Here is a 20969-nt window from a genome sequence, read left to right as displayed (position 1 = left end):
TAGTCCTGATGTTCCTGCAGTCTCGTCATGATTCTGTGGTGACAGGAAAGCTCCAATTTCCTCCTGATTCCTTGGTAGTATCTTATGTTAGTGGGTTTGGAGTTACCTTTGGTACTGGATCTAAAATTAACTGAATAGTGCTAGAGAGAAACAAGAATTCTCTCAGTCTTCCATGCAAAGATATTTTGAAGTCCTTTAAGCTTTGCATGAGTACTTTATATGGGATAAACGAGTATACACAAGTATCAGACTTGTGGATTAAAATGAAATGTTTTAGGGTCTCACAAATGCACTTAATTTGTTTGTTGCTGGGCTGGTAAGGAAGCTCTCTGTACATTGATTGTGTTTAGGAAGGAAGAAATACTGTGGAATGAAGGGGCCAAGGACAATTTGGGTTGTGTTTAGGCTTCACAGTTGATAAGAAGATCTGGGCCTATACTTTATCATGAACATCTACAGAAGTATTCTTGGTATCCTAGAGATTAATACAATGTTGCAGGGAAAATGGTGGCGGAGGTGCCTATCAGAGGATTCTTTACCCCCGTGCGCTTGGGCAGTGGCTTCATGCCTCATAACTGAACAACAACCGCAAATTGTTTATGTTAAAGGCACTCAATATTTGTTGTTGAATATATGTAAACCCAATGTTTCTTAAAAAGAAATCCCAAACCATTAACTGCTAGTCTTATTCCATTTTCAAGTAAAAAATGGTCCCTTGCCTCTTTTATTGTAATTACATACATGTCTTATATTATTCAAATTCCCTGTACTGACTGGGAATTCATAAACCTGATAAAAGCAGAATTGTAATTGTCTACATTGTGAAGCTGGTAAACTGAAGCACAAAGGAATGCAGATCTTCCCCATGATCATGCAGAAAAGTTCATTGGCAGGATGAGGAACTGAACTGAATTGAAGTTCAGGATCTTAAGCTTAATGCTGTCCTCCTCACCTCTGCTGAAATACATTTCAGTTGATTAGAAGGCCAAGGATTTGTAGAAGAGAGTTCGACTGCAGGAGACCTTGGGCTGTTGAAAGGCAAACTGCACTGAATAGAAGAGCACAGGTGTGGGAATGTGAGTGAAGAAAGAAGCGTGGGAACATCAGGAGCAAATAGACTTAGTCTGTGTGGACAGTTAGCTCTGTAAAGGAGGAACAGCAAAAAAAACATGATGGAGAAAGTGGAATTGAACTGTTGAAGACAGAAGGTGGTGGTGACCTTAATTTGGATGTTTACCCTGGTGAAAACGATGTGAAATAGACAGCTCAAATGGCTGTTCTTGGGAGTCTTCTTGCAGAACAGATATAGCAGTGGTAGGGTAGATCAAAGGCAGGTGGTGGGTTAGATCAAAGGCGGGTGGTAGGGTAGATCAAAGGTAGATCTTAGTTTGGCTGGTTAATGGCTTGAGGCCATGAGATTACCAGTGCTTGTGCCATAGCTCACAAATGAGAGCTTGATTGTCTAAATGGGTGTTTGAGGCATGGTGGCATCAGAGAGATGTGGTAGTTTTCCACTCTGCTCTTTACTGTGTGCATTTGTGACTGCAGAAAAAAAAACACCTCGGAGAGGCTTGTGGACTGCAGGAAGATTTGGTGAGAGAGTAGCTGTCAACTTAGAAGAATTTTTAACTTCAATTATGATTTTACAAAACTAAAATAAGTTGGCTTCAGAAAAATAAGTCATAAAATGTGATTTTATCATTGATCAAAATCTCAGAGGGGCACAGTGAATGATCTGTGGGAAATGTATTTAAATGGCTTTAAAAAAGTGCATTATGGCGTTGGCTGCTGTACTTGGGCATGAATTTGGACAGATCAGGTTGCTACCAAATAACTGAAATTTAATTTCACTTAGTTTTAGAAACTGCCTTCCTGTATTTTGAACTTTGGGAAATATTAGAAGCATTAGAAGAAATTTATACAAACAGAGAAATTCAATGCAAAACACAAAGGAATGCGGAGGCCAGCCTGAACCCGAGAAGCCAGAATCAAAGCTAAAAATATCAGGACAATTGCAGTGCACAAAACCTAGCTAAAGATAAGGGAGTAGGGAGCGAAGAGAAGGACAGTAAACTCAGCTGCGTAACAAACTCCACTGTGTTCTTCCAGAGCCGGAACACTAATTATTCTTCCCATATGAAAAGGAATTCTCCTATAGAGAGTCAGGCTAGATATGGCAGTACAAATGTTTTGTAGATCTAATTCCCAGTTAAGAGGACTGTGGCTGGCTGATACTGTCTTACCAAAAGGTCATTTATGTCCCATGGGGTTGACTGTAGCTTCTAGTGCAATCCAGGCCCTGCAAGCCAGAGCAGAGCCGAGCAGCTGGCTAGTTTCCCCAAGGTCAGCCAGCTGAAAAAGAGAGTGGAGCTGCCTGCTGGCTGGGTTCCCAAGGCCGCCCGACTGAAGAGGAAAGCACAAGCGGGAAAGTGAAGTTGCAGTCAGCTCCTCCAATATAACAGATTATCTAAGAGTTTAAGATGTCGCCTGGGGCCTTGAAATAATTGTAATTTTGCCATACATAATGGTGGCCAAATCATGACCTTGCTGTGTTCTGAGATGAGTAAATAAGTGAATTCATGAAGCCAGCTTGTTTACCGGAGTGAACTCTTTGAGCTGCAGGAGTAATAGTGGTTGCTTCTTCTCTTTTCTGTGTGAGCAGTCAAAGAATGTACTAACTGCAGGTATTACCCATTCCTCTCCTCTTTAATGCACTCTTGAGGAGTACAGAAGGACTCAGAAAGCTGTGCTGAGGAAATTCTTGATACCACTTCATTTCTTCTGCAGAGCAGTGTAGCAGCAGAGAGCAAATCGTTTGCTGCCCAGCTTCATGAGCTGACCCATAGTAAAAAGGCCTTTGTTATTATTAAGCTGCTGCTGTAGTTGCCAAATGATCAGAAGCCCTGAGAGCTAAGAAGATATGTTACAGATTATTGGGGCAACTCGGTGCTGCTGCTGCTGTCAGCAAAAAGCAGTGCCCCATCTGCCTTTACAAGTGCACAATAGAGGAGAGATTTAGCCTGACCAGACGCATATTTGAAATAAGGCTTGGTGGTGCAGTAGTACAGCCTGCTCAATAAACTGACAAAAGACACAAGAAATATCAAGAGTAGCCATCCATCTGACTGTTGCACATGTCCAGATCCTCCTTTAACAACTTGTGGCAAATTTCTAGAAGTAGAAATATAATTAATATTTTCCAGAATGAAGGAGAGTTTCAAACATGCTGAGACCTAACCTCAACTGATCAGATTTTATTAAATATCAAATTCAACAATATATAATGTATCATCTACATGTGTAGATCACACACAGTGATACCTCATACAAGGAAAGGATTGCTACAGATATTATCTTTACAAGACAGTTTCCTTTAGGAAAGAAATTCTTATCCCTCAAAACAAAATGAGCACTTTGGAAAGTGTTACAGAAAACTAGCTGATGGCTTATGCACCAGTTCTGAGGTGAATATACCCTCAGAAAACATCTTGTATTAGAAAATTGTCAACAAAAATGGTGATTCCACAGGATTTGCATTTATATGGAGGGCTGTTCTGACTCAGCACACTATTTGTTGATTTTTGTAGGAGTGACCACAGGATTAGCCAAAATCAGGTAACATATTTTGAAGTATGTGGTTTTGTTAATATATGTTAATTACTATGTTTTGTAACTAATGTTTCCCTGAGGATGCTTCTTAAATGCATGTGTAAGTACATTATAAGCAGATAGGTTAAAATTTATTTTAGTCAAAGATCAGTAATGTTGGATTTGGTATGTATGAAATATCAGGGTGCTGAATGGGTCTTAAATAATTACTTTGATGGGAACGTAAAGTAAATCTGCCTTGTTTCTTTATTCCCCTGAAAAATCAAAGGTTTCTTTTCATTGTAGGAGTTAGAATGTAGCAAACAGCTCTGATAATGTAGGAGTGGAAGATATTCCATACAGATTAGTCCTTAGGGAAATAGAGCGAACAATAAAGAATTTCCATGGACTAACTCAGAAATAGGGCTGTTCAAACACCATACAAAACCACACAGTGGTATCTTTCTCCCTCTGCCTCTCTTCATCTCCTCTCTCCCCAGGCCCACCTACACCCCAACCTACCCCCAAAACAAAGAAGCAGTGCTGGAAAATCATGAAAAGGGACTCAGGGGGAAACACTACCAGATGCAGAGCTGAAGGGCACTGGAAAGAGATCCAGTTCTTTAGTGGGAGATAATGAGACAGACCTTTTAGATAATTGTATCTAGTAAACTACTATTGTAGTAGTAGGTTAGTAGAACTATTTTTAGTTTTGGAATTTTTGTGTGTTTACTGTAGTTGTCTTAAAGTTGCAACTTTTGTAATTAAGGTAATTTCAAAGTTGCTGGGAACCTGTGGTGGCAAGGAGTTATTTTAATACTGTGGGTTGATGGTTTCTGTCTCATCTTAACCAGTGGTTACTCACATTCTAAAGGTGGTGTTACACAGGTATCTGGGTTAGTCCCAACTTTGCAAATCTGCTGTTCTTTGTGAACTGTAACTTCACTCAGAATAAATCATAGCTTATAGTACATGCAGCTGTGTTCTTTAATGTATGTGTTGTGTATTGTTTTAACCTACTGAGGCTGTAGTTTATAAGTTGTTTCTAAAATACTTGTAGTATCAGAGAATCATTAAGTCTAGAAGGGATATCTTAAGATTGTCTAGTTTAAGTCTCCTGCTCAAAGCAGGATCAGCTAGAGCCAGATGCCCAGGGCCGTGTCCAGTCGGGTTTTAAGTTTCTCTAAAGGCAGAGACTTTACAACCATTTCAGACAGCCTGTTCCAGTATTTCATCAACCGTACAGTAAAAAAGTGTTTTCTTGTGTTCAGATGGAATTTTGTATCTTTTAATTTGTGCCCATTGTCTCTTATTCTGTCAGTGGACACCATCGAGAAGAGCCTGGCTTAGTCTTCCTTCATTCCTTTCCATCAAGTATTTATAAACATCAATAAGATCCTCACCCAAGCCATCTCTGCTTCAGGCTGAACAGCTCTCTCAACATTTCCATGTGAGAAATAGTTTCTTAATCATCATCAGCGTGCACTTCTGAAGCATTACCCAGTTCATCAATGTATTTGTGAGTTTTCAGCTAAGAGACTAATAGCAGGTTCCTTCTCTTTTAATTTGGCAAACATAAACAAATAGAATGCTCCCAAAATAACAGTCCTGATCATGTAAAGACTATAAAGAAGAAACTTTAATGTGTACTTACTTGAATGAAGTTAAAATATCTCTCTTTTTAGTTAGTTCCTTTTATTTTCACTTTCTTTACCTTTTGAGTAGTGTACCCATTAGACTATGAGTTATGAATTCTTAGCCCTGTATTTCTGAGATAGATCAATGTTTAAATTTCTCAACAGCAGCCCAGCAATCAGCCCAACCCATCTCAGTTGTCTCCACTTTTAGTTTGCTTCTTTAGAAAGTTGAGCTGAATGCACCTGCTTCCATGCTTGATAGATCACATTTTTTTCCTTAGTAGAGCAGGTTTTGTTCTCTAACCTTAGCTATATATATATCTCTTCTCACCCTGCAGAGTGTAGACCCCCCCATACACCCCTGCCACATGGTGGATTTTTTGCACAACTTGTTTTGTGGGCTTTTAGTTTGAGAAAAATTGATGATACTAATGAGTGCTGGAGACTACTTTGCTTCAAAGAAAAAGTGAAAAAGAATCTTTCTTCCTAATGTCAAGGCAGTGTCTTTGCCATTTTTGTTAGAAAAATACTAACCTGTTACATTTGCAGCAACAAACTGGGATTTATTCTAGTGGTTTTCTGTTGGCGGTAATTTGCTGTATGAAGTCAAATATGAGAGCCTGACATTCTAGAAGATGACCAGTGTAAAGTATTGTTGTTAATAAAAAGGATCTTCTTACCTAATATTTTTTTTTTGCTGAATGACAATGGTCATGAAAATAATTTTTTTTTGTACCATATGTCTTCATCTGTATCGGTCCTATCAACATAGAAAATTAAGAAGTCTGTGAAGTGATTGTTAGAGCAAAGGACATTCACTTTATGAAATTGTTCTAATTCTTTTACAGGAACTATTATTCGACGGTGTCGGATTCCACTTCCACCTCCTCATGAAGATCAATTCTATACTATAGATCATTTCAATATCAACATAGAAGTAATCTTTTATGCCCGAAGATATAAGATTATAGATTGTGACCAGTTTACAAAAAATTTCCTGCTGAAGATGGGAGTTAGATTAAATCCTCCCGCAGCTCGTCCAGATGATCCGTACACCACAGAACGGAAAAAGGTCAGATGAGACACTGATTGTGAAAACTTCATTTTATCAAAAGTACTATTAGTACTATGCATGGTATAAAATATTTTTCTAATAACAAATACAAAGTATGTAGATGCAGCTATTTCAACATAATGAACTGCAAGAGAAAACTTGCTTTAAAAATTTCATTATATGGCTCTTTGTACCAACACGATGAAGTCCCAAATATAACTGGTTTTCTCCTGATATGTTCACACACCTTTTGAAACAGAACAAAATAATTGGTAAAAATAAAATAATCCTTTCTAAATTAAACTGAAAAGAACAAAATTGATCTATGTTCTACTTATGCTTTTGCTTCAGCTAATTTGATGATAATAAACACTTCAAAAGTGTTTAAAGGAAGAACTAATTGGAGTTGTGCTTCAAGCACATCTGTAGCTTCCTGCAGACTCACTTACTTGGTCTCTTCATATTGTTATCTTTCATCTCCATCCCACATGTTATTAATAGTTCTTTATATGTATAAAGCAAATTCTTCTGCCGTGCCAAACCCAGCACTCTGCAGTTTTAAGACTTGTAAGTTGTTATTTGAATACAATTCCCTCTTTTCTGAGTGTATGGGAACACAAACACACCTCCTCCAAAAATCTCACTCGCAGCACCTAGATGCTACGTGGACTCCTCTTTGCAGGATATGGAATCTTTTCTTTGGAAACAATAATGGGAATGATGTTTTTTTTTGTAGAGAATAATGACATTTTCTTTCACTTCTGGTGTTTTTTTTTATTATTATTAATAAAAGTGCAGGTGGCACTGTATTTTTTATCTTGCCCTGACTCTGTTAGGACTGTTGGCCCACAATATGCAGCCCGCTGTGGTAGATCCAGCCTAGTGCTCTGAAAGCAACAAATGCTACGTGTGTTTGTTGCTTTCAACTTAATCTTCCTATAAAGAAAACTGCTGCAGCTCTCAGCAGAAAAAAATGAGAGATCGTGATGACTGACATGTATAGGACAATATGCGTGTCTTTGAGGAACATTCAGGCCAACATGTAGGTTTCACTTAATTCAGGCTTTTTGTAATCCCTCAGTGAAAAGCAGTATTTGTAATATGTCTCCTGGTTCTGTGTAGTGGTGATTCAGGCTGGCTGTGGGTTGCTTTTCCTTTACTCAGGTCTTGTAGGGAACATGTGCTGAGTTGTCTTGATATTGTCAGACTGTCAGCATTACTCATGGTACTACATAACCTGCTTAGATTTTTAATTTTTTTTGTAAAAACAACAGGCAATGCATTCAAGTGTTATGCATATGTGTTCCTAAAGAGAATGGAGAGGGGAAAAAGACTTTTAAGAAAGATGAGCATCAGGAGATAAAAACATTCTGAATTCTTTGTCTTAATATTCTTGGTTGTTGAGAAATTACAGAAAAGTTATCTAGCAAATTCTGACTGCTTTATGCTCTCACTTTTCTGTGACCAATATGTGGAAGGAAATGTTATTTATTTATTAAGGATGGGTTGCCTTGGACTGCTTTGAGCAAAATTAAGTTGGTTTTGCACCAGAATACTAATAGTGCATTTGGCCAGACAATAAAGGTAGGAAAGAATGTAATGAGATAGAAAATGAGACCAATGAAAAATGTAGCAAGCCCATTAGATTCGTATTTCTGTATTGCTGGAAGAGATATCCCATGGATGGTAATGTTATCTGGCTCTGTGGCTGTATTTGTTTGCTCATTGCATCTTCAAGGGTCAGGAAGGAGGGAAGGTAATACTGGGATGGTAAATACCATGCATATGAGCATGATGGTGCCTGAAACTGAAAGAGCACTGCAGATTAGCAAAGGCATTGGCAAGGCAAAACTTGATTCTGCGCTCCATATTTTAAGTTCTGATGCTCTGAAGGAATGAGCCTTCTGCTCTCAGATTTTTAAGGCCAGAAGATGTATCAGTGGATAAATAGAAATTTAGACAATGATATAAACTGCTCATAGTGAACATTTCTTTTTGTTCAGACAACTCAGCTTACATTCTTTCATTGATGTTTGTCATCTTTCTCCTTTGGAAGCAATCCTATAGAATTTCACAGTTTAGGACTGTCTTGCCCCTTTAAAATGCTTCAGATATGGTGGATTTTGTTTAGGATTTCTGACATCCTGTTCAGATTGCCATTTGTATATGTGACTATAACTGACAGTATGTAAATGAAAGCCTCAGACTGGATCATCATCTGGGGATCTGCTTTAATGGAGTGCTACTGGTTCTGCAGCAACCATGACTGTAGATAGCATCATGTCATAGATCCCATCAGCTGGACTGTATCTGTAGCTGGAAATTTGCTATTCCTTCTCAGACCTATGGGTGTATAATGAAAGAACATACATACCTAGTACCTGCCAACTGTATGACATGAATCAAAATTTAATTAACTATGTTTTAAAGCTAGAAGAAAGAAAACATCGAAGGTAAAGGAAAGAATTAATTCTTTATACCACATCATGTATAAAAAATAATTTTCGAGGAACTAAATCGGGAGGGGTGATGCTATTAGGAGATGTAGTCATCTGATTACCATGGGCAATTTGTTGAAAATGTATGCTGCACTATAAATAATTTAACAATTCTCTGATCTGAAGGACCTTGTTACAAGAAAAACAAGGATCAAAACCAATCCAACATTGTTTTCATATTTTTTTCTGAGGGCATAGCAACCCTGTAAATAGCTCTTTTGTAATGGCATAAACAGTGTTTCATGTATTGTAATTGTGTGCTGTTATTTGAAAATCCTAAAAAGATGTTCTAAGATTAGATGAAGTTTGAGATCCTGTTCTTAAGAGCAAATAATCAAAAAGGTATTTCTCTAAATTTCTCCTTTATCTGCAGAATCTGGATAGCAAGAATCCATTGCGTCCTTATGAGCGCATCGACACTTTGAAACAATTTCTGGAGTATGATGGACATGTTTTACGTTTTTTCTGTGTGTGGGATGACCCAGAATCCAAGTTTCATGACCCACGGAAACTTGTTCTGCGCTATTATTTGGCTGATGATACTATTGATATAAAAGAAATTATACCAGTAAACTCAGGCCGGGATGCAGCTCTACGTTTTCTCAGAAGAGATAAGCTTCCAAAGGTGAATACTGAAAATTTCAACTTATTTCAAATTCTTCCACTAATTAAGAAATATTAAATGCCTCCTTTTGAAAATCCTGTATAAGGATTGTAATGATATTTAGCAAGTGTTATCAGAGTATTAATCATAATCACATGATTTAGGTTTTGTACACATATTCATATGACCTAATAAGTTAGAAGATGGGCAAAAAAAAAGATTTAGGCTTCTTATGCTTAAATTAATAGTAGAAAGAATTTATGCAGAAAGATTTCCTGTGTTTTCCTTTCTCCCATATTAGTATGTTGAGGTAAATGTATTAATAAAACTGTGCAGTAATGGAAGTTTAGAAAATTAATTAATATTGATAGCTAAACTAATGTAAGAATGATGTGAATTCAGGTTTGGTCCATATGACCTTTGGAAAAGTCCAGTTTTTGTATTCTGTAACAATACTTCTTTGTAGCAAATCTAGAGTGATTTCTTAAAATTGAATTCCTAGATTTGAGACCTTATTCAAAGCTAGTTAAAGTCAACAGGAATTGATGAATAAGATTTGTGAGATATTAATCAGGTGCTTATTTGAAAAGGCTTCTCTCAGAGAAATCTTCAAGGGGTTTGAGTCCTCTGTAAGCTATAATGATTATAAAATTAATGAGCTGCATACACTTCTGTATCGCTCCAGAGAGATCCTGGTGATAGAATAACCATCAGCTCTCAGATGGAGTACCACACTGGAGAATCTTTTCCCTTCCTTTCTTCTAATATTACTAATCTGTTTGTGATGCTATAGATGAACATGAGATTTTATAGTAAAAACCTAACAGCAAAATATTACACTTTTCTCACCTTGTGCATCCTGTGTTCTGAGATGCTGAGTTAGCAGTGTGTCTATGTTGACTGACCCCTTCTGCATGCTCTAAGCCAGCTCTAAGGGCTGGCTTCTTCCTTTGAATTCAATGGAAATTTTGAGGACAGCAGAAGATATCCGTGAAAAGTTGAGGTGTCATGGTAGGTGGTATGACAAAATAACCCATTTGGTTACCCTGCATTGACAGTTTGTTCATAATTGAAAAAATGTAATGTGTTTGCATATTAAGTTTGATGTTACTGGGATAAATTACTATTGTAATTTTGAAACTTCAAATAGAAACAAAAATACCAACAATTTTGCCAATAGAATCAGGCTGACTTGAATCCCCTGTATCTGCGGAGTGGTTAGCACAGTAGGACCAACCCTGAGTTTTTCTTTTCAATGTTTTTATCATTATTACCAATTAATAGAATAGCCTTTAGAGCAGATGTTGACAAGGATGTGCTACTTTGGATGTCCTAACCTTTGCTTTCTGATTGCTTCCAAGAAAAAGGAGATTTTACTCGTGGATACACAGTAAGATTCTAAATGATTCTTCTGGCATACATACTAGCTTTTAACATATGTTCAGTAGTGTAATCTTACTTTAGAATTTACTGAAAATTCTCCCAAGAAAATAGTACAATATCAGTCAGTCTGTAAAAAAACCTGCTAGTTTTAAGGGAACCGAATATTCTTTCTTCACTGTTAACTATATTTCTTAAGAGTTGGTCTCTTTTCTTGCAGTATGCTCCCACCGGACTGTATCAGCCAGGCACCATCACCAGTCGCACTATTCTCAATGTGTTTGGAAAGTTAGTAGGAAACAAAGGGAGATACATTCTGGACAATCGTAAGGTCAGATATTATAGAATGCCCCCAGCTGTTGAATTTCTTGTAATTTCTGTGGCTGTTATCCTCTACAACAGAGTTATTTTTAAAATTGTGTCGCCACTGGAGAATAGCTCAAATGGAAACTACTGAGGTTTACTGTATGTAAATTCCATGTTTGGGAAAGTGAGGTAGGTCGGCATGGGGTGAGAAATGCTTGCAAATGGAATATGAAGGTTATATTTTAAATCACATGCATTAAATGACCTAGATATTAAGAAAGGTTGTGGGATTCTGAGATTTATAGAGCTTCTATATAAATGTTCTCTCTTTTATTAGACAGGAGCAGTGCATCAGGAATTTTACAGAGACAGTGACCTGAAAATAGGGGCAGTAATTAATGTTTGGGGAAGGAAGGTGATACTCTGTGACTGTGACGAATTCACTAAACAATATTACAGGACAAAGTATGGAATCAGTAAGTAGCGATAATTATCCTTTCCTAATAAGCATTTTTATAAATCTGAGTTTGGCAGAGCTGACTTCGAATTTTATTACTGACAGAATGTGTTCATCAAAAGCTTTAGCAATAACAATCTGTTGTAGGCTGTTAACAGCAAAGCAGTAATTTTGCAGGTGATACAGAAGAGCTTTCTTATGTGTTCCTCCATTGAAAACTAACACATAATGTACATGTTCTGTTCCCAACTGCCTCTGTTTTAAAATTAGAATGACAAAATAGTCACATGGATAGACTGCCAAATCTTCTTCTCTCCTTCCACTTCCTATTCCAATAGCTGTGTTTGCAGTCAGAAAATAATAAAGAGCATGTAGTGAGTGGGTAAGTAGAATGAGCTCAATTATTCCCCATTATACTGTTTCATTTTATATGGATGTCACAATCCTCGCATAATGATCTTAAAGGTCTTTCCAACCTAAATGATTCTATAATAAGATTTTCTGACACAGCAGTAGTAGTCTATCACATTATTGGTTTTACAACACAATTTTTTGTTCTGGACCATTAGAGCATGTATCTCTTGAAGTTTCAGCTCTGAATTCTGGAAATATTTAGCAACTATGTCCATAATAGAAAATAATTTTGGAAATATATAACACTAGGGGCTTTCATTTGTCTGTTTTTGTGTTCCCTCAGTCAGATTTGCTAATGGTTCTATTATCAACACCTTCCTGCAAAAACAACTTTGTTAATTTCTGGCAGTTTATTCATTCAATAAATATAGCTAAATGTCTTGCTGTTCACAGATGGTTGGAAGAAACCTACTATGGCCTTTCCCTGACACTGTGAAACAAAATACCTGTGCAGACTATTTTTTTCAGCTTGGTTTGTGATCAGATAGCATGTAATGTTTGGATCAAGCTTGTTTGCTGCATTGGGGGAATTAAATGACGTAGTGCTGCCATTACAATAGTGAATTTCTTAATTGGCAAAACGTGCCTCTTTATGACTTTTTAAATTATAGCTTGATATGTCTGTACCAAAATAAATCTCTTTTACTAGTCAGTGTGTTAGGAAGCCATATTCAATAACTATAATATTATTTATAATAATAGTAAGTCCAGCTCCAGGGTTGCAAACTAGGGGGTTCTTCCTTGATAACTTTTTCAGCCAAGACTGCTGCTGCTGTTTGGCAGCAATGTCCTCTGTCTGAGCAAAATATCCTGGAAGAGTGAATGGGAATGTCTTACTCATGGCAGGCAGTAAATGAAATTCAGCTGACCATTGTGTATCGACGAAGCAAGGTAACGAAGTGTTACATGAATGCAAAGGCTCTTCCCCTGCTATAATGCTGGTTCAGTAATTACTGGTTATGTCTCTGGATGTTCAGGTTAGGTGGTTTGCATGTTAGGAGAAGTCAGAAGTTGCTGATGTGCAAAATTCTAGAAAACTGGGACCATAGGTGATCTAGTCCATTCCCATTGTTCTGAGGCAGTATAGTTTATATACATAGATTGCCACTGACTGGTGTTTGTAAAGCTTTCTCCATAGTTCATTCTTTTATATTGGTGGTAATTTTTCTGGTTTTGTCACTGCTCTCTCCAGTTTTACTGCCTCTTTAACATGAAACACATAAAGACGTGCTCTAGCTGAGACCTTCAGGAAGATGGGAAGTGTTTTGCACACACTTTTAAAGATACCTGATGACAGAGACTCTGGCTAACACCAAAAAAACCCCATCCATCTTGATGCAGCCAGTCTTGTTCACAGAAAATACACACTTTCTTAGAGCTAAGAGGTTGTCACAGTTTGCTGTGAAATTCTTTCTTGTTTTCCCCATCAGGATTGAAAAAAATGTAGGTATGACTTTTTACCTAAAAGGCACTAGGAGCAGAATCTGGATAGATTTTGGCTTAGAAGCAGGTTTTGAGAGAGAAGGGGTGAGGGTTCACCTTTTAGTCTAAGTGAGTTACAAATTTTGTTTGTGTCTTGTGGATGCACAAAGTACTCTCAGTGGGCTTAGTCCCACAAAGTGCACGGCATTCTGCTCCCATCCAATTAAACACTGAAACGTGCTTAATTGCAGTTTGCGTCCAGGGAGGCCATTTACTTGAGTAAGAGTAAGCAAGTAGATAAATTAGTTCTTACATCAAGGCACGCTGCTCAGCACCTCATGGCAAAAGTCCAGCTATTTCTTATTGTGTTTTCACATTACTCCCCTTCAATTTATATTCTTATGCCAAAGCCATTAAAGAGGCTGACTTTATTTTTGACTCTGCAGTTTCAGCATAAGTTGCTTGCCCATGGAATTTGCCCTTTAGGAGAATTAAGGGCAGTTTGGATTTCCCTTGAAGTGCACGATTATGATATCTGATATATTTCCAGTGTTGGTTTTGCCTATTTTACTCTTTATACTGTTCGTGAAAAGCAAAGGAAAGCTTTTCCATGGGTAAACAATAGCTAATGCCCTTTAGTAGGAAGCTAATGACATTACTATTGTATAGCAATGGTATAAATACAAGAGAGAATGCCTTAATGTGTGATACTATCTGCCCAGATTTGCTATAGCGGTGTCAGAGAAGGAGAATAATATTCTGTAGCCATGTAGGTGTTGCGGTCACCCAGCTGAACCTTGAAATATACTGAAGTGCAGCAGGGGGAAGCTGATACTTATTCTCTCACTAAATACAGTATCTTAGCACAGAGTTGAGTATAAAGTGTAGAGTTGAAGAGAAAGTGTTCTTTATTAAATAACAGATTGTTCCTGAACGAACAAAACCAGTAAAATCTGGTTTCCTACTGATTTTTATTCAATGTCCCGGCACCTCCCAAGCCTGTCTGTTAGGCCTTTTTGCAGCACCCTGCAATCCCTCTCCTGTCCCAGTTCTCCTCGTCCTCCCACCCCCTCATTTCTCAGGCTCCCTCTCTGACCTGCTGCCTGGGCAGAGCAGTGTGCGGGGTGATCGGCTGGCCAGTACATGTGTGCTTTTGGCCAGGCAGCTGCTGCTGGATAACAGCTGACTTCTTGCTTTTCCCTCAGTGGGAGCATTAAAGCCTGCTGCCAATTTTCACTAGACTTGTCAGATCAGAGTCTCTCTGGCATCTAACCTCTCTGCTACAGGGGCTGGAGACTGAGCAACAGCTTCTAAATATACTTGTGCATTTACAGTTTCCTCAGGTAACTGGAATAATCATAAAGTAAGACTCTGTGAAAGGAGCTTTTCTTTGAATCAGAATAAACACTAAAGTTTTAGCTGCATGGGCGGTTCTTTGAGTAGTAGGTTGTCTTTAATCCTGCATGTAAAATTTGTGAAGACGGTGGCATTACCATCTAATTTTACTTCTTACCTGAATTGTGAAACAGACTGTTACAAAAACCAGGTCCCAGCTGTTTGTTACTCATCTCCTCTTGACTATATAGAACATCATGTTAACAATTCCATCCCTCTGGGTTATTGCCATCTCTTATATTGCTGTAGGCTAGTGGGATTTCTCTCTCCTGTTCTTAGCTGTAATGCTCAGAGGTGTCTGTCCTCTTCCTCTGAAGGTAGAATTTCATGCCTGGTGGGTATACACTGATATGTCTGTATGGTTATCACTCCAATCCAGAATATGTAGCACTTGACTTTCTCTTGAAATACAGTTTTAGCTAACACATGATGGGTTTCCTATAGTTCTTCTTCTGAGGGCAGAAGGTAATCTTACAATGTATACCAAAATCTTAGTGTATATTGAAACTGAAAGCAGACAAGCTTGTTCAAACTGGTTTAATGCTTCCTCTATGGCAACAAATTCTTGAGGAATTTAATTTTTCTTACTAGGAAGGCTATGCTATGTCCAAATTGTTTGTGTGCTAAAGATGTGGTTGGAGCTGTTTCATTTCTTGCTCTTCCCACTGCTTGTACAAATCTCACTCAGGTTTTGATGTCATCAGAAAAAGTTACTTGTTTGTGATACACCTTTGATATACTAGGTGAAATAAACCCCCTAGTGCCGGCCTGTCTCCTGCTGAGCATCAAATAATGCAGTAACAAGGGGTGAAACTGTCCGTGGGGAAAATATCTGTGCCATTCTTTCCAGAAGTAAACACTTGTAATCCCAGACATTCAATTTACTCTCTACCCACTGTAAATTCACACTGAAAATGTTACAGTCTGAGAGAAGAGAGCACTGATTCCTTTTCCAGACCGAACACGGGTAATTTTCTTAGGAAACAGTGATAAACTGGAGAAGAGTGCATTTTATGTGTAAGTTATCTGTCTGGTTCTGCCGTGGTGGTATGTGGCAGAGCAAAGATGAAACAGGTTTTGAGCTCAGGTATAGCTATTAGTGTACAGCACCTGGCTGGCTGTTCAGAAGTTGCAGAATTGACGTTTTAACTATTTCTGTAAACTTTGTTTCCCCATGGCAATTTCCAGGAGAGAATCTGAAAATGTAATCCTTTAAAATCCTGTAAACTGTAGGTGGCACAAGGTGGGATGTTTATGTTGCTGTCTTCAGTGAATCTGAATGAAGCAAGGTCATTGAGGAAAGGATAGGAATGAAAGCACTCAACTTCTCTTTGGACTTACTTTGTTTACTCCAAGCTTGGATTGTGAGGGATTTTACATACCCTCTGAGGCCAACATGATATTCCACTTAATTTGTGGTTTCCTTCCAGTTTATAAAGCTAATTTTCATCCATGTGTGCTGAAGTGTTACACATACAAAGGGAAGTGCTTCTGCAGTACTTGGAGGGGGCCTGCAGGAAAGCTGAGGAGTGGCTTTTTATGGGGGAGTGCAGGGATAGGATGAAGGGTAGCAGTTTTAAGCTGAAAGAGGGGAGATTTAGATTAGATATTATGAAGAAATTTTTTACTGTGAGAGTGGTGAGGCACTGGCACAGGTTGCCCAGAGAAGTCAAGGAAGCCCTAAGCCTGGAGGTGTTAAGGCGAGGCTGGAGGAGGGTTTGAACAACCTGATCCAGTGGGAGGTGTTCCTGCCTGTGGAAGGGGGTTTGGAACTACAGGATCTTTAAGGTCCTTTCCAAACCAAGCCATTCTATGATTTCTTAATCAATGCTTTCTGTGTGAGGGTCAATGCGTGTACACTGTGACCCTCACCTAGCCACAGCAGCTTGTCTTTTGGGTTTATCGGTTCCACCGAGCGTCCTGGCTTCCCAGACTTTTGGCAAGAAGTGTCTTATTGGCAACCGTGTGAAAAGAAGGGGCTTATTTCTGCCAAAACACATTGTCACAAGCCTCCAGTCTGTGAGGGAGAAGTTATTAGTGTAGATTAACACAGTGCACAATCGAGGTTTACAAGCAGCGTCGAGAACACTATTGGAAGATCTTGAGCCTGGGCCGGGGGGGCGGGATGGGAGAGGGGAGGGGAATGGGAAAGGGTGAAAGAGATGGGAGGGAGGAGAAGGGAGAGAGATGGGAGAGGGGAGAGGGATGGGAGAGGGGAAAGAGAAGAGGGATGGGAGAGGGGAAAGGGATGGGAGGGGAAAAAGAAGAGGGATGGGAGAGGGGAGCGCTGAGCCTGCCTTCCCCGCGGCGGGCAGCAGGTGGCGCTGCGGGAGCGCGGCAGCCGCCGACCCTGCCCTGCCCTTCCCGGAGCTGCTTCCCCGCAGGCTTCGGGGGTGTCTGGGCGCCTCTGTGCAGGGTGGTTTGCGCAGGCAGTGTTTCTTGTCACAATTTATGCGACTGGCACGCTGAAAACGTCTCCAGAAGCAGTTTGGTCACAAGCAGTAATTAGAAAATCATATTTTGGTGCATTTTTTACATAGACGCTTGCTCTTTCACCGTGAAGATTGCTTTCAAAATGCTTGGTGGTTGATGAGAAGCTCGATGTGAGCCGGCAATGTGTGCCCACAGCCCAGAATCATAGAATAGTTTAGGTTGGAAGGGACCTTAAAGATCATCCAGTTCAACCCCCCTGCCATGGCAGGGACACCTCCCACCAGACCAGGCTGCCCAAGGCCACATCCAACCTGGCCTTGAACACCTCCAGGGATGGGGCATCCACAGCTTCCCTGGGCAGCCTGTGCCAGTGCCTCACCACCCTCAGCATGAAGAATTTCTTCCTAATGTCTAACCTACCCTTTTCAATGTGAAGCCCTTCCCCCTCGTCCCATCACTACATGCCCTTGTAAAAAGTCCCTCCCTAGGTTTCTTGTAGATCTTTGAGGTCCCTTCCAACCCAAACCATTCTAGGATTTTATGAATGGTCAGAATGGACTTAATTCTGCATATGGGCTTGACCTCTTCTGAATCACAGAAAGGACACATGTAGTTTTCATAGGGGAAAAGATTGACATTGTTTTGCAAAAGCCCCTCTTATCTGATTCAGGTGAAGCTATTAGCTTTTCAAGTCAGACCATATTCTTCTAAGAGTTAAAGGCCAAGGGGGACCTCACTGTGTTTTAAAGTTAAAGAAAAAGTTTTACATCTGAATTCTTTTTGTATTTTTCAAGTCTTCATGCTGCTGTTAGGCAAGTCAGATTTTGAGAGAGTATGTTGCTTTGGTCTTTGTATATAGCCGCGTTTAAAACATTTTAATCACAAACCGATTCAGACAATGTTCCAAGTGACAGCAGTTTTGTCATTCTGCTGATCTGCACCAAACCCCATGCTGCTAATGTAGGTTATTCATCTCTCTTCAGTTCTGGGTAGAAAAGTTAGGCCTTAAAGAAAAAAAAACTTTATTTAATGGATCCACTTTTGGACACTGGTCACTTATATCAGTCTTCCTCCCCTGGGCTGTGGTTTGTGATCCAGCTTCTTTCAGATTGGCTCATTTGTTTGTCTTTCACTTACTAGCCCAGCCTGTTCTCTGTTCTTCAGGGCACCATCTCCAGCCCACCCAGCTGTGGAGGCGTGATGTGGCTTCACATGGGCAGTGCTACACCAGTTAGACCACGGTTAGTTCTGACCTTGTGGCACCCGTGTTGGTGCGGGAAGAGCCCTGCAGGTTGTGAAGGGCAGCAAGCTGGGCTTGGGGCCACAGCAAAGAGGGCCAACCATGGCTTGGGCTGCCCTGAGAATGAGTGAAGTGACAATCCCCCTCTGTTCAGTGCTTCTTAAACCTCGTCAAGGTACTGTGCCCCCTTTTGAGTCTGCAAGGACAGGAAAGATGTGGACCAGCTAGGATAAGTTCAGGGGAGGCCCCAGGACAGTTAGAGCTGAGGAGCACCCTAGGAAGATGGACTTGCTGCACCTGGGACGGGCCCCGAGCGGTTGCCTGCACCCACATGCAGTGAGGTTGCTGAGACAAGGTAGCTTGGCTCTTCACAGGGGTACACGGCAGGAGGGCATGCGACAACATAAATAAGTGTAAACAAGAGGCTCAGAGTTGGATATCAGGAAGAGCTTTCCTCCCTAGGGCAGGCTGCTAGGGCAGGGCTGCACAGGCTCCGTCCTGGGAGGTATCATGGCCCAGCTGTTACACAGCCCTGAGCATCCATCCTGCAACAGGCCGAGGCTGACCCTGTCCTGAACAGGAGACCACACTAAAGACCTCCCCAAGGTCCAGTCCAACCTGAATTATCCTGTGTTCCTATGATTTATGTCTTCATTTGCCTCAGGTCTGCTCATCTATTTTCTCTTGTATACAAGTTCAGTTTTTTCCTCTCACCTTTTCCATTTCCCATTAACCTTATTTAACCAGCAGACTGTATTGCTATGGTGCAAAGTTTTATGTGAACCCCACTGGCAGCTGGAAGCTGTGTTGCAGTGGAAGAGCAGCACAGGAAGCAACAAGTGGCCAAATGATGCAGCAAGATTTTCAGGAAGAGAGAAATAAGGAGGGGAACCATAGGGTAGCAGGTCTTTCAGAAGCAAGCCCTTTGGGAACTGGCCAGACATGTCTCTGCTGAGTCAGGAAAGCTCCTGCTGTGTATCTGGCATAGTGAGGACCATTGGTCACTATGAGGAAAGACTTGAAACTGGGGAAAATGCATGAAACAAGGCTTCAAAAATTCTGGATTAAGTGAGATATGGACTGAAGCTATTGGCTTCAATATACTAAATTCTTCCTACATGTGTATGACTTAAATAATATATAAAATTTTATTTATTTATGTATTTATTTTCTTTTGGCAAAAAGCAGAGGGCAAGATATTCATAAGCCAAGTACTTACTTAATCATGTTGTCTCAAAGGGTAAAACTGAAAAATTAATTTAGAATTGTTAATTTATTATTTTGTCCCATTTTGAGACTATATCTGTCTTGTCTGTTGCCTTGTATATCTTCATGGTATTTGCCAAACATTTTAAGATTATAGGTGAAATCTAGAAGCCCTGGAAGAAATAATAATTTCATTGTTGTCTTCTGTGCAACTTCTTCTGCTCTGTAACAGCAGGAGGGATCCTGATTTGACTTTGACTAAGTAGTCTGCTAGAGAAATAGGCTAGTAAGTCTTCATGTTGGAAGTTTAAATCCGTGGTAGAATGGCTTCGTCAGAACAGTGATAAATAAGTCTTGCTGTCTTTGTTGTAGTGGATTTCACTCCAGTTTCACATAAGGCTCCACCATCTCCAAAACTGGAAAAAGTGTTTCCTCCTTATAATGGATTTGGTTCTGAAGAGGATTCTCTGTGCTCCTGTATGGGTCTGCTTCTCAAACCTCCTAAAAAAGATTTCAAGAAGTTCATGGAGAAAGACAGGTATTTCAGTGAAAAAGAATTCCAACTTTTTAAATTATGTCTTTTTTCTTGTAAAGGAGATAAGCGTTAAGTAGAGATATCATTTTTTTTCAGCATAATATGCAGCTCATCAGACTTTTAAGGGACAGGTGCATGAGAACTAGTTTAGTGACATGGTATGCCAATTTTCTCTGAACTCAGCAGAATTTCTCCTTTAAAAAGGCAAATATTCTCATCTTCCCATCTCCCACCTCTTTCTCTTCTGCTATCTTTAGTGGGAGTTTGATGGAAGACTTGGTCCAGGAATTAGTCAGGAATTTTGAAGTTTCAGCAGTCCAACACCGATTTATTTTTCTGTTTGACTTTCTAGCATTTAGGGTTTTTTTGTCTGCTGAATTTCGTGCAGCTTACTGAAGTGTATTAAAGCATTAACCCTTTACTTTCCATTAAGAAATGATTTGTCAGGCAAGCAAAGTCACATGTTAGAGATTCACCTGTAGAACCCCTGTAAAAGAAGAAAGCTATTAGAAAAAAGCTTGGGAATGTGTTGATAGTGCATATAGTGGCACTGTAAATCGTTTACAACACAATCATTTAACAAATATTCAACTAGTAAGATCATCTGATAGGCCTGATTTTATAGAGATAATCTGAGTATATATTGCTATTCAAAATTTGATTTGAAAATACACATATCTAAATGTGTTCTTCCTTCATAAATTTTCTGGAAAGAAAGTTGGAGCTTGATTTGCACTGGATTTGGTTGCAAATTCATTCCAGACCTATGGCAGAGAAATAATTTCCCCTGAAAATGATTT

At 39.5% G+C, this 20969-nt stretch overlaps 1 protein-coding gene across 3 annotated transcripts in view; it reads left to right on the top strand.

Moving 5' to 3' along the window:
- Window positions 1-20969, top strand: part of EFHC2 (EF-hand domain containing 2) — a 68774-nt gene that overhangs the window by 15889 nt on the left and 31916 nt on the right. For all 3 annotated transcript variants that reach the window (XR_008448251.1, XM_054056808.1, XM_009560897.2), the window contains exons 4-8: window positions 6074-6297; window positions 9151-9402; window positions 10982-11092; window positions 11405-11543; window positions 20007-20172. Coding sequence is in view for 2 of the 3 variants with exons in the window: in XM_054056808.1 (XP_053912783.1) it covers window positions 6074-6297; window positions 9151-9402; window positions 10982-11092; window positions 11405-11543; window positions 20007-20172 (892 nt within the window). In the remaining variant the exon portion in view is untranslated. The remainder of the gene's footprint in view (window positions 1-6073; window positions 6298-9150; window positions 9403-10981; window positions 11093-11404; window positions 11544-20006; window positions 20173-20969) is intronic.

Source organism: Cuculus canorus, chromosome 1, assembly GCF_017976375.1.
Source record: "Cuculus canorus isolate bCucCan1 chromosome 1, bCucCan1.pri, whole genome shotgun sequence".
In the NCBI taxonomy this organism is placed as follows: Eukaryota; Metazoa; Chordata; class Aves; order Cuculiformes; family Cuculidae; genus Cuculus; species Cuculus canorus.
Note: the sequence above shows the minus strand (reverse complement) of the source record. Positions and strands in the feature narration are given on the sequence as shown.